The 13,365-nt window shown below is 28.3% G+C and overlaps 1 protein-coding gene across 1 annotated transcript in view; it reads left to right on the forward strand.

The window, feature by feature from the left end:
• The window catches only part of LOC107447869 (developmentally-regulated GTP-binding protein 2), a 38,618-nt gene that overhangs the window by 21,736 nt on the left and 3,517 nt on the right, over nt 1–13,365 (forward strand). Inside the window, exons 10-12 of the mRNA XM_016062905.4 lie at nt 1,459–1,547; nt 5,016–5,074; nt 10,756–10,809. Of these exons, the coding sequence (XP_015918391.1) occupies nt 1,459–1,547; nt 5,016–5,074; nt 10,756–10,809 (202 nt within the window). The remainder of the gene's footprint in view (nt 1–1,458; nt 1,548–5,015; nt 5,075–10,755; nt 10,810–13,365) is intronic.

A 13,365-nucleotide genomic window follows, 5' to 3' on the forward strand; every position in this document is an offset into this window, starting at 1 on the left:
ATAATCAGGGAGTGCAGCGTTTTTAAAAAGTGCTTAAACATGCTTATTTTATTTTTGATTTACATTTTTTAAAAGCCCTTAAAGGTGCTTTTTTTTATGTCAAATTAATGTTGTTTAATGTTTTTTTATGTTTGTTATGTTAAAAGTGCTTAATTTTTTATCTTTTAAAAAGAGATTTTTTCTTTGCTGTATCGATTGTCATTCTAAATTACAAAAATTTCATGATTTTCACAATTTTCTCTGCAATATTTATTAGAAACTAGTTATTTTATCATGATTATGTAAAGTTTTTAAATTTTTTTTGAATTTTATTGATTTTATGTTTATAAATTAAGAACTTCAACAATGGAAAAAATTTTTATTACTGCACATATCCTAATTATGATTTTTTTTTGTTTTGGAAAGTGATTAAAAGTTTTTTTAGTGCTTAAAAAGTACTTAAAAGGTGTTCATTTTTTGTTGAAAAATCAGACTACGCACCCTGATAAAAAAGTTGAACTCAATTGTTTATTAGACATTATGGAATATCTTCTGTTATGAATAAATAATTGAACTTACTTGTTTATGTAGTTTGTTTATCTATGATAAAATATGTCAAGACGTAAAGCCCCCTTTTTATCTGTAGAGATTTGTGACACACCTGTTGAGAATCTAAAAGAAAAATTCTATAGAATAAATATCTTGCATGCAGATCACATGAATTGCTACAGAAAGCTACTTTGAAAATAAGTGAATAAGAATTTATTCATGTAGTTATGATTTTTTAATGTCTATTTCTCACTGAAGTTAACCTCTTTCTCTTGATTGTAAGATATTATGATGTTTTTATTTATTTCGTTATTTTTTTAAACCATGTCAAATAATGACTAATTTTACATGAAAAGTGTTTACTTATTGACCTGGAATAACTTTGACTAGTTTTTCCAAAATTTCTACTTATTTTACCAAATAATAATTGCCATTTAAATTACCAAATAACAATCATAAAATAAGCAGACTTTTTTTTTTTTTTTACTTTGTCATGTAAGATCTTAAAACTAAAAAATATTTTTTTAATGTAAAATATTATATTACTTTTTAAAAAATTTTAACCCCAAAATTAACTGCCATTATTGAAGTGTAACTTTTTAACGTAACTGAGTGTAACTTTAACGTAACTGAGTGTAACTTTAACGTAATTTTATCAATTCTTTTAAAATATATAGTAGATGAAAGCCTATGACCCAACTAGATGTAAAATTTGGGATTTATAATAAACTGATAAGATGCAGAAAAAAATTAGATGTCTGTGTATGGCACTATGCTACAGTTTTTTCCCTTAAATGTCTTCATTATTTTATTTTTTATGTTTCATGTTTAAAATTGTATCAAGTTTTTATGTATCAATTTGTATTCTTATTTCTTACCTCATTGATATTTTTTAAATTAATTGATAGCATATCATCATTTTTCTTTCAGTTGTAATATGAAGCTCAATTTAGATTACCTGTTAGATAAATTGTGGGAGTATTTAGCATTAATTAGAGTTTATACTAAAAAAAGAGGAGGTATGTAATATTTTGCTTTATTAATGCTCACTTACTAATGCTGCATTGTTTGCTTTTGCTCTAGCTTTCTAAGAAATTATTTTATATGTTCTGATATTACCCAGTGCAACTTCATAAGAATAAAGTAAATAAATTTGTGAAGTTGCTTGTTATTTTTTAGCAAATAGAAATTAATATATTCTTATAAGAGGATGCCATACCACAGGAGAAACTTTTTGTTGCAAATTCTCTTTCTCCTCCATTACTAATTTAAAAGAAAGAAAATGTGACTTTTGACAAACCTTGAGTATGCCACAAAGTTTCAATTGCTGAATTTTTTTTTTTTTTTTTTTGAAATCTCAAAATGCAAACAAATTATTGGAAGAGTACTTCTCCATCGCATAATCCTAAGTTAATTTCTTGTAATTTATTTTCATTTTGATATTTAAAAAAAATTCTTTTCAGTATTTGAACTCTAGGTTTGTCTGAACTCACTTTTTCTATACTTTGAATTTTAAATTAGTCATGAAGGTGAAAGAGAATTTGTGGCGGAAAGTTTCTCTCGTGGTATGACGCACTCTTAATGTCTGATTATCAGTGTCATTTTTAATATACATTTTGCGATGCCACAGTAAATGAAAATTGCAACAAATGCCGTCTTTAGGCAAAACTGTTACAATTACAGCAAATGACCTTTTTAGGAATAATTGTTAAAATTGCAACAATAGCCTTTAATGGAAATTACTGTTGAGAATGCCATAAATCATTCTTTACAGAGTAACTAATAAACAAAGTTAATTTAATAGGTAGAGCTAATTAGTTATTAAAAAGGATGAAGGAAATTTTTTAAAAATTTATGTTCGTTTTTAAAAGTGGCTTAAAGGAGAATAAATCGAACACTATTAATATTTTTATGGAGGAATAACTGTCACAATTGCAAGAAATAACCTTCTTAGGAATAATTATTAAAATTGCAACAATTACGTTTTTTAGAAATTACTGTTGAGAATGCCATAAAATAATACTTTTCAGCATAACTAATAAACAAATTTATTTTTGGCAGGTAAGCTACCTTGTTATTAAAAAGACAGATGAGAATGTTTTAATTTTTTTGCATTTTTAAGAGTTGCTTTAAGTAGAATAATTAGAACATTTATTGTATCTTTTTTGAAAGGCCACAAATTCTTTTATGTTAAAGCAAAAATGCTCTTATCTATATGATCCATGTTAAAATAAACTACTATTTTGCAAATAATAATGATTTCAATGCTGAGTTACTTCGCATTATGAGATATTAAATACCAAATCATGAATAATTTTGAAGTTTGTATCAAATATTATTTTCAATTTCATTTTGAAATTTATATAAATAAGAATATGTTACTTGCAACTATGTGGAGTATGTTATTTTTTCTTTCCTTTCATTAATTGGAGAAAGCCAAAATCTAAAGAAGTGTTTCAATTTCTCATTTCTGAATCAATTGAAAATTTAATAGCAAAATAATACATGCATATATATATTTAAGTTACTAAGTTCTTTATTTTGCATTAAAGCCCATACTTTTACTATATTCTGCTTCAAAAAGTATAACTGAAATTTAAGTTCAGAGAAGGGTGCAACATGCTTTTGAATTGCGTATGAATATCTTTCTTGATGTTGATAATAATACCTCAACTATTATTGCAATATTTAGTCATTAGTAATAATTATTTTGAGATTTTAAAACTAATGTGTATTTTTTTTGGTGTTGATTTATGCTGAGGGGAGACAGTTTCAACAAAAAATATACATAGGGAAGGAAGGTTCACTTCCATAGACATATTGTAAACCAGTCCCCAAGGTTTAATGTAGTCACTGTGTATAAAGGAAAAAACAACATTAAGAGCACAGCCACAAGAGTTTTTAAAAAGGATTTGCACCCTCCTTTCCTCCCAACCACTGCTAGGGTTGGGAAGAAGAAAAGCTCTTTATTATTGGTTATTTTATTATTTTTGGTTTGTTCTGAATTTTAACACTATTGATAAACAGCACTGTACTATTAAGACATTTCTTTGAGAAAACATTTATATAATCCTTGTTAATTAAATCTGCTAACAAATTCTAACATAAAAAGAAATAATAAAATAGTGGGTGACCGAGTACTCAACCATACATGTAGAGTTAACCAGGCATGTGATTCTTTCTCTAATTCGTGGAGTTCTGCGAATTTCAAGACCATTGATTTGCGGAAATCTGCAAATCAATAATTTATATTCCGACAAAAAAATTTTAAAGTTCCATTAATCTAAATTTTTTTTAAGTGTGAAATCTCCATGACAAGACATTTATACTGCCTTTACCAGCACTCTCTTTTTTTCTTTAAATTCTTATTCACGCCAGATAACGACTTTTTTTACACAGATTTGTTAGAGAAAAACACAACCTCGGATAAACATAAAAATCAAAAAACATCGAGACTGAAAAAAAAATTTATAATAACTTGAGCTAGAATTAATGAACAACTGTGACAAACACAAAAATTTAAATTGATAATCTAAACTGTAATTCCAGAATAGAAAACATTTAAATGATCATTTGCTTGAAAAAACTGTTTTTTTCTTACTTTTTGTTTTAAACTTATATTTTAGGGAGTAGTAATTTTGTCACAAATTTCGATTTGTAGCAGAAGAATTACTTAATCAATGTTTGGTAATGTTGCTCGCCTCCGTGACTTTGGTTCGCAGGTGCCCACTGGGTAACGATAAATGAGCAACACTTCTTGCATCTTCTATGGCGAAGAACGAAAGTTCAGTACCTGCCGTTATTAAAAAAAAAGAAGACTTAATTAATGTGATATATTTGCCTACTTTTCATAAGGCAATTGGGTTGAATTTCTAATATATTGCGTCTGGAAAATTTTGAATTGAGCATTACTACGTGTTTGATACCATTGTAAATCAGTGTTTTAATCTCTTTTTCTCTTCTTTTGCAGTTAATGCAATGTTTTTCCATGGTTTTTAAAATTCCATTATTATTATAACATACAAAATTTGAATCACGCATTTGTGTAATCTATTTTGATGCGCTAAATTTGCATCTATATGACCGTAAACCCATGCAGTGTTTGAGTCAATTTATTAGGTTTTTATTACTGCGAGTTTTCTCAATATATTTTTTTAACAGCAGTTTCCCATGTTATTTACATATTCAAAGAGTATGACTTCTTTTCTATATTCTTTTGTTCAACCCAGGATATATAGTTTAAAGTCTCAGCATTAAAAACAAATTCTTTTAAAAGCAAAACAGCATTTAGGCTCTCTTGGTTAACTAACTAATGTTGTTAATATTGTTTTTGCATGCTCCTTATGTTGTAAAATGTTTTTTATTCAATGTCTAAGTATTTATTAAATAATGTTAAATCTATCTTTTTATTTGTTGTTGTATCTTTTTATTTCTGTCATTTCCTATACTCGTAGAAGTATTTTTCACCTTCATATATTTTATTTCAGAACCTCCTGATTTTGAAGGTGGTCTTATTCTTAGACGAGGTGCTACAGTAGAACATGTGGTGAGTTCTCCCTTCAAATTAATTTCATAAATCTTTTTCCAAAGTGTAGAATATTGTCTAAAATTTTTGCTTTAGTTTTACAGTAGAGCGTCGATTATCCGAACGCCAATTATCCGAACCATGTCCGAATTCGCTTCTTTTTTTTTTTCTATTTTTTTTTTTTNGAATTCGCCTTTTTTTTAAAGTTTAGAATGCTTTTTAACTTATCGACAATTTTTCTAAATTTAGAAGAATAAATATTATCCACTACATCTGAAGACCCTATTTAATTTACAACCTTTTTTAGCAGTCTTCTTATAGTAGCCAATACATGCATGTATTGTTATACAGTTAAACCATCATACCGCTTTAGCCCTCTTCAACTGAAAATTATCTTCCAAGAATGCGAGTTTCAATTTGACAGTCTACAATGGTTGGAATGAGGAAGGAGTTTATGAATAGATATGTGCTGAAGATCTACAATTTGGGGATGGGTACTTGTCACTTATGGTTAATGATCAGTGATTGCAGTGCTTGGAATCTTAAATCTTGGAATAAAATTCTTCACAAAAAAATAAACGAAACTGAAGTTTCTGAACCAGTAGATCTTCCCCATGAAAAGATGCCTGGTTATGTAGCAGAAGAAATAGAAGACTTGTGTCGAGACACTAAAAACGACCCAGTATTTTAAATGATGATGAATTTGTTGCTGAAATTTTGGATTAAAATCTGAAAATGCAGACGAAGAGAAAGAAGTAGGTGATCAAATTCAAGATAGTGGACCTTCTCATATAGAAGTATGCAATTCATTAGATATTGCAATGAATTGGCTAAAACGTCAAAATGATGTTGACCCAAATCAGTTGATTTATTTAAAAAGAATAAGGGATATGGCTGCTGAAAAAAGAGCATCTTCTTTGAAGCAAAAGTCTTTGCTGAATTTGCAATGAAAAATAAAGAAAAATTTGGTAACATCAGTAATTGATAAAATTTTTTTTTAAAAAAGCTGAAATATGATAAAAATAATTCAAAAAGAAGAAAAAAAGTTAAAAAAATAAATAAATAAGAAATATTTAAAAATTAAAAAAAAGAAAACTTTTAAACATGCCAGAGCTATTTTAGATAGTACTGCCAGTCCTAAGCCTAGAAAAAGTGTGAAGGAAAGTTATATTATGTGAAGGGAATAATAATAATTTAAATTTTTAAACTAGATTTTAAACAACTTTCCAATTATCCGAACCACGCTCGGTCCGAGCGGTTCGGATAATCGATGCTCTACTGTATTTCTATATTTTTAATCTTTTTTTTTTGTCTACAACTTTTGTAAAACCAGATAATATTTTTTTCATAAATATATTGCACTTGATATCATCAATAAAATTGTAGCTTGTGATGCCACAATAGGCATTACATATTTCCTTACTTTTAAAATTTCTTTAATTTCCTAAACTTATTTTTTTAAAATCATTCTTAATCAAATTTATTTAAATTAAACTAATTATAAAATTTTTATTACATTTTAGAAAAAGCGAACTTAAAATATTTTATTCCTTCCTTAATCAATGTAGCAGCTAACGTTTTATTTCAATACTAATGTAAGACTCATTATTTCACTTGTTGCGACTAAATCGAAAAGAAAAATCTATTTATAACTTTTTATTTCTTACCATAGAAATTTTTTCAGTTACATGGTTGTACTAATTCTCACAGTCTTTTTGGAGATTCGCTTTCACCAATTTATTTTCAAATTTAATATTGATTATGGGGGGTTGGCTTTATTTTTGGCTATGTTATCTTTCTATAAATCACCAACTATAGATCTCTTCCCATACTCCTAACTCTCTGTTAAGAACAATTCAATTACTTTTTAATTTGGCTCTTGATTAGGCTGGTCATGGGAGATTTATCTGCTATAGCCTGTCCTTATTGATATCATTATGCAAAATTTATTAATTAACTTAGAAGTCTTATTATGGATAAAATATAATTAACATGAAATATGACATAAAATATAATTACTCTTCAAATACTAGATGAAAGTTTTATTATAAGTATGATCCAGTTTTCATCTTCAACTGTCCTGTTTTCGTCACAATCGTCAATTATACCATACAACTCCAACCACATTTAATTTCGTCAGGATATAGCTACTTTTTGAACTTTAAAATTTCTTACAAGAAATCTTTTAGTTTTATAAAATAAATACAGTACACTCTCGATTATCCGTGCGCTGATTATCCGGTTTGCGGATTATCCGTGTTCATTCTGGAGTCACACAAAAAATATAAAGAGAAACATTTTCAAGATTAAAAAAATTTGATTCATGAAGTTATAACACTACCAAATTTTTGGAAGCAATATTCGTTATTGGATTGCAGTATATGGAATATCAGCAGCATGGTCAAAGGTAAAATCGTCTACGTTATCACGAAAGATCATACCGCTTGATGAACAATCCTATCCTCTTCAGATGTTCAAGAAAAATATGATAACAGTGTTCTCGAACAAGCAAAAGAAATCTAAGATTTCGAAATTCTTGATGAAGAAAATTGAGAAGATTGTTTTCAAAGTGATGCATGTGAGCCTGGCTTCCAGTATTTGACTGATGAAGACATCGTTATGTTGTTAAATCAAATAGTGATGATAGTAACTGATGCAGAAGATGTAGTAAATGAATGAAATACCATTTCTCATTCTGCTGCTCTGTGGAAACTTTATTAGATTATATGGGAGGATTTGATTACAGTGACATTGCTGCGGTTTGTGTGTAGATATATGGTGAAATATGTGTATAGATATATGGCGAAGACGCATTACACATTTTTTAATAAGGAAAATTCCTAGTTTGATGTTATGCATGCAAATGTCAGTAATTTTTATATTTTTTGTTCTGATATTGAATTTTTCTTCAATAAAAGAAGTTTTCGGATTATCCGTGTTTTTCGATTGTCCGTGCGACCTGTCCCGGTGATTAACCCGGATAATCATGAGTGCACTGTATTTAAAATTAAATAGTAATAAAAGTTATCGATAGGTATAAGTTTTTATATGCAATGTGGTTACATTTGTAATTTTTGAATGTTTTAACTGTTTTCATGATAATAAGTTTTGGGCACTTTTGGACAATAAATCGTGTTAGTCCAGTCCTTAAAAAAGTTTTAAACATTCAAATTCTCAAACCTGACAGTCTATTTTCACATAAAATATTAATTAAAAATCCTTTTGACAGTCAAGCTATGCCTTTTTATTAATGAAAAATTTACATAGCAAAAACTTTGCTAAGGTAAACTCTAAGAGATATGGAAAATTTGTTGAGGTTAAAAGTTAATATAGAATATTTAAGTTAAGGAATACCTAGACATTTTGTAGTTACCATATGATCATACATTTTTAAGCAAAATTTTTTATTGTGGATATGCAATAAGATATGCATATTATTTGATGTCCATAACAGTGTTTATATTTTCAACTAAATATTAAAGCTTTTATAATTTCAATTCTTCATGAAAAAATTCAATTAATTGCTTTAAAAATTATAAAGATCATTATTTTATAATTGAAAAAACTAGCAAAATATATTAATATTGATAAAGCTCTAAATGTATATTACTTTTGTCGATTTAATATCGGAAAACAAAATCATTGGCAATATTTATTCTTATTTGCATGTTTTTCAATAAATTTTCTACTCTATGATAATGTCTTCTAGATCTATTTAAATATTTCATTTACGATCAAAAATTGATCAGAAATTTTATTAAGGTGCAAAACAGAAAAGGGTTTGAAACTTTTTTTCAAGTAAAAAGATAAAAATGTTGACTGCTGACAACAATATTTGTGAAGCAAACTAACAAATTCAAAGAATGATGAAAAGTTTAATCTTTAACTATAGATGTAGGGGAATTTGGTTTTATCAATCACTCAGAATAACCTGTGAGTGTGAAATTGCCAGCTTTATTGAAAACAAGTATATGAGATTTTGTAAGAAAACTTAATTCTTAACACTCATATTATGCCCATGGGGCATAGGAACACTGTTTATTCTCATTAAAAATACAAAAGAGCTTTTTTGAGTAAAAAAAGTTTTTTTCCCCTTTTTGTAATAACTCCCTTATCCTACAGCTGTAATACTAAAATAACCAATATTGCAATTAAAGATGTTGATTATTTACCCATTCTATTGAACCCATTATTCTACCCCTAATTCTATTGAATATTTACCCATTACCAAGAATACCCATTCTTACTGATATAAAATTATGAATCATCAGCTCTCTTACCTATGAACCAGTTATGTGATTATCACATGGGTGAAAATGGAAAAGTCCTAGGGCTTCACATTTTAAGGGCCTCAAAACCAATTGCGTGAAACTTTAAACTTTTCAATAACCCATTACTAAGAATACCCATTCTTACTGATATAAAATTATGAATCATCAGCTCTCTTACCTATGAACCAGTTATGTGATTATCACATGGGTGAAAATGGAACAGTCCCAAGGCTTCACATTTTAAGAGCCCTCAAAACCAATTACATGAAACTTTAAACTTTTCAATAACCCATTACTAAGAATACCCATTCTTACTGATATAAAATTATGAATCATCAGCTCTTTTACTAATGAGCCAGTTATGTGATTATCACATGGGTGAAAATGGAACACTAGGGCTTCACATTTTAAGGGCCCCAAAACCAATTGCATAAAACTTTAAACTTTTCAAGTTTTTAATATTTTAGTATGTTTTGAAAAAATAAGAGGTTATCAGTATTTTAGCTGTTGCTTTATGGAAATTTATTTACCCTCTTATTGAAATTAAACTATAGAATTTATTATATTTAAATTGCAACTTTTATTTAAATTTTAAAAAATATGAATAGACTTGAAGCTTATTCAAAATTGACAGAGGTAATGTTTATAAAAATCAAAACAATACAATTTTACTAATTGAATTATTATTAGTTGTTAATCATTCTTTAAGCTATCCTACAAAAAATATATAGATTGAAATCTTCGCTATTATACAGATGTTTTGGTTTTATTTCTTATTTCCATACACAGAATTATTTATTTTCAAAAAGCCACTAAATATTTTAGGGCACGAAAATAATACTTTGCTCAAGACTTCCGTCTTTCTTAATTGTGCCTTACTTATGAAGAGAAAATAAATTTTCTTTAGTGTTTATTCAAAGTGAAAACTATTCACTTCGAAAGTTTTATCAAATTAAAATCATTGTATTTGTATGCAATTGAACAGAAAATACAGAATTTGTTGATATTGAAAAAAATTCACTTAAATGATGCTCGAGTGCTCAAAATTTCATGTTTTGCCGTAAAAAAAAAAAGAACTTTTATGTGACATAGACAATTTATGCATCTAAAATAATGGATGCAAACTTATTCAACTCTTTCAGTCTGTTAAAAACTCACTACTAATTCTTTTAAAAGCATTGTAAGTGTAATATTATATTTAATACTTCTTACTTCATTTAAAAAAATAAAAAAGCAGTTTTCATTGTTGAGGATACTGAAATTTATTTTATTCTACTCAAAAGATGGGTTTTTCGTCTTGTTAAAAATAATAATGCATGGGAAATAGTGTATCAAATCATTATTGCTATGAGGCCTATATTTATTTGCACTATTTGTGAAATTTGTAATTTTTAAGTTCTAATTCAAAATTTTCTATTTTATTTATTTTAGTGCCATGCCATACACAGAACTATAGCCAACGTATTCAAGTATGCATTAGTTTGGGTAAGTGTGCAATTTTTCATTTTCTTTTGACAAAACTTAAAAAATAGCTCTCTTATTTAAAGAGTACTACTAACTTAAGTACCTCTCTTTAATAAAAACTTAAATAAATGAAAGTTTATTTGAGTATTATTTTTCCTTTTCTTAAAAAGGAAATAAAATTATCTTGAATATAATTTCTTATTTACTATTGTTACTTATAATGCAAATAGAATTTTGTTTTTTCTCTCTTTCTTTTATTTCATGTTTCAAGTGAACATTATTGATTAAAACTAATTATCAGAGAACTTTTATCTCGTCTTTCGACTACATTCACACTTTTTTTAATTTAATTATTCTTCTCCACACTGTTTCTCATAAAGAATTAAATTTTTCTTCTATCTGAATTTATTTATGAGGAACTGAGTGATCTAGCGTAAACTAATATTTTTGTAATGACTATAAAAATAGTAATAAGAGAATTTCTTCATAATGAAAGACAATATTTTTTGCTTTATAAAAATGTAATTTCAATTAAATGAAATTTTACATATTAGAGGACAAAAAGTAACTACAGTCACTAGAACAGGGGTTCCCAAAAGGTGCCCTGCTGAATCTTATAGTTCCGTGGAAGAATACAGAGGTTCCGAAAGTTAAGATTTTTTTTAACCAGTAATAATTATACAGGGCTCCCGCGGCCTTGAAAAAACCTTGAAAAGTACTTGAATTTCATTTTGATTTTCAAGGGCCCCTAGAAGTACTTGAAAATGATTTTAAATCCTTGAAAAATTCAAAATGACCTTGAAAAGTATCGAAAACTCAGGAAAACAGCCCTATTTCCAGCATTTCTGTGTTTAACTTTTTGACGCACGTAAGTGTGAGAGAATGATTTTCCCGCCTTTCAGATGGTGACACGTACTGTTTGATTTTAAGATTTTATGTATGTTTGGCTGATTTTAGGAATTTTAAATATTGGGAACTGCGCCAGATTCTGACAAAATCTTGATTCTTATTCAGGCAATTTTAATATCAATCATTGATCTTCGTATTAAACTGATTTAAAAGCTATGTGTTGCAATTCGCTTTCGCGTGACTCAAAAATTGTACTTGCAATTCCCATTAAAGCAATTTAAAAATCTAATATCGCGATTTGTACTTAAGCGTTTTTAAATCCCAATATCCCGATTAGTTTTTCCACAAGTTTAAAATCCAATGTCGCTATTCGTATTCACGCATTTTGCAATATCAAACATCGATGTTGCGATATCAAAAATCGATGTTGCGATTTCAAATATTGATGTTGTAATATCAAACATCGATTTTCGTATTTATACTCTATTTGAAAACTACTCGTTACGATTCGTGTTCATGTGACCATGTCAAGTGTGTATAATCGATGCTACTGAAAAAAAATTAATTCAAGTATGAGTGGTTAATTAAAACAGTCAAAGTGACCAAAATTGTTAGTAAGAATCTATCAGAAGATATTGAGGTGAAAGTTGGCAACTGATTCAATTTAAAATGGTTGACCCGTAATAAATTTATAAATGATAATTAAGCCGCAACATCCAATAATTGATTAATTTTCTTTAATAGAAAAGTGGTCAAAATTTCAAAATTATATTTAAGAACAATTTAAATTTAACTGTCTAAATGCTTCTGCCACTTTAAATATTAAATAAAAATCTCCCGGCAGAGTTTTTAAATATCTAATTGATATCACAGTATTATATAGACCCCCGTCCTGCCCGAATTTTTGCTTATTCAGAGGTTGTATAACTAGCTTAAAATAGGCCTTGTGCAAAATTCAAATTCGACGTTTTTATGAATCATGAATTTTATTCTTGACTTGATGCCAATCACCCTTGCTTTTTTTATATTTAAAAACACTTTCCGAAATCAAGAGAGCAATGGAAGTCTTATTTTTCAGTACTGCTGTTATCGACTGTCAACTAACTATTATCGTCAAAACATTTTAGTTTAAAATGTAAAATTTTAGTCTATCTTTTACTAAAATTTAAGTCCTTGAGAATTTTATAATAAGTCTTAAAAAGTCCTTGAAAAGTACTTGAATTTTATTTCTAAAGTAGAGCATGAACCCTGTTATATCTACGAGGGTTGTAAATTAAGTAGTGGCAACTTAACCTTGAAACTCACAGAAGGGCGGGCATGCGCAAATGGGATATGGGAGCAGTGAGGTGGTGCTGTTGTCGACGTGTGGAGTGCTAAAAACAGTCGATCTGCTTAGAAGGGTAGTTGTTGCGTGGCGTTAAAGTGAGGAGTTTCGTTTCCATCGCTCTAAAGCATGCTTTCAAAAGACTTGATGACGAGATGCTTGAACCCATAGTGCTACTGTCCTATACGGTAAAGCATTTGTGCCACATGCTTCCACTAATCCTCGATAGCATTCTGTTGCATTTTTGCCACGGGCAACCTCGATTGTAAGCCACGACCGCTGATCACCTTTTGAAAACATGCTTTAGAGCGATGGAAACGAAACTCCTCACTTTAACGCCACACAACAACTACCCTTCTAAGCTAATCGACTTTTTTTTGCACTCTACACATCGACAACAGCCC

Source organism: Parasteatoda tepidariorum, chromosome 2, assembly GCF_043381705.1.
Source record: "Parasteatoda tepidariorum isolate YZ-2023 chromosome 2, CAS_Ptep_4.0, whole genome shotgun sequence".
Lineage (NCBI taxonomy): Eukaryota > Metazoa > Arthropoda > Arachnida > Araneae > Theridiidae > Parasteatoda > Parasteatoda tepidariorum.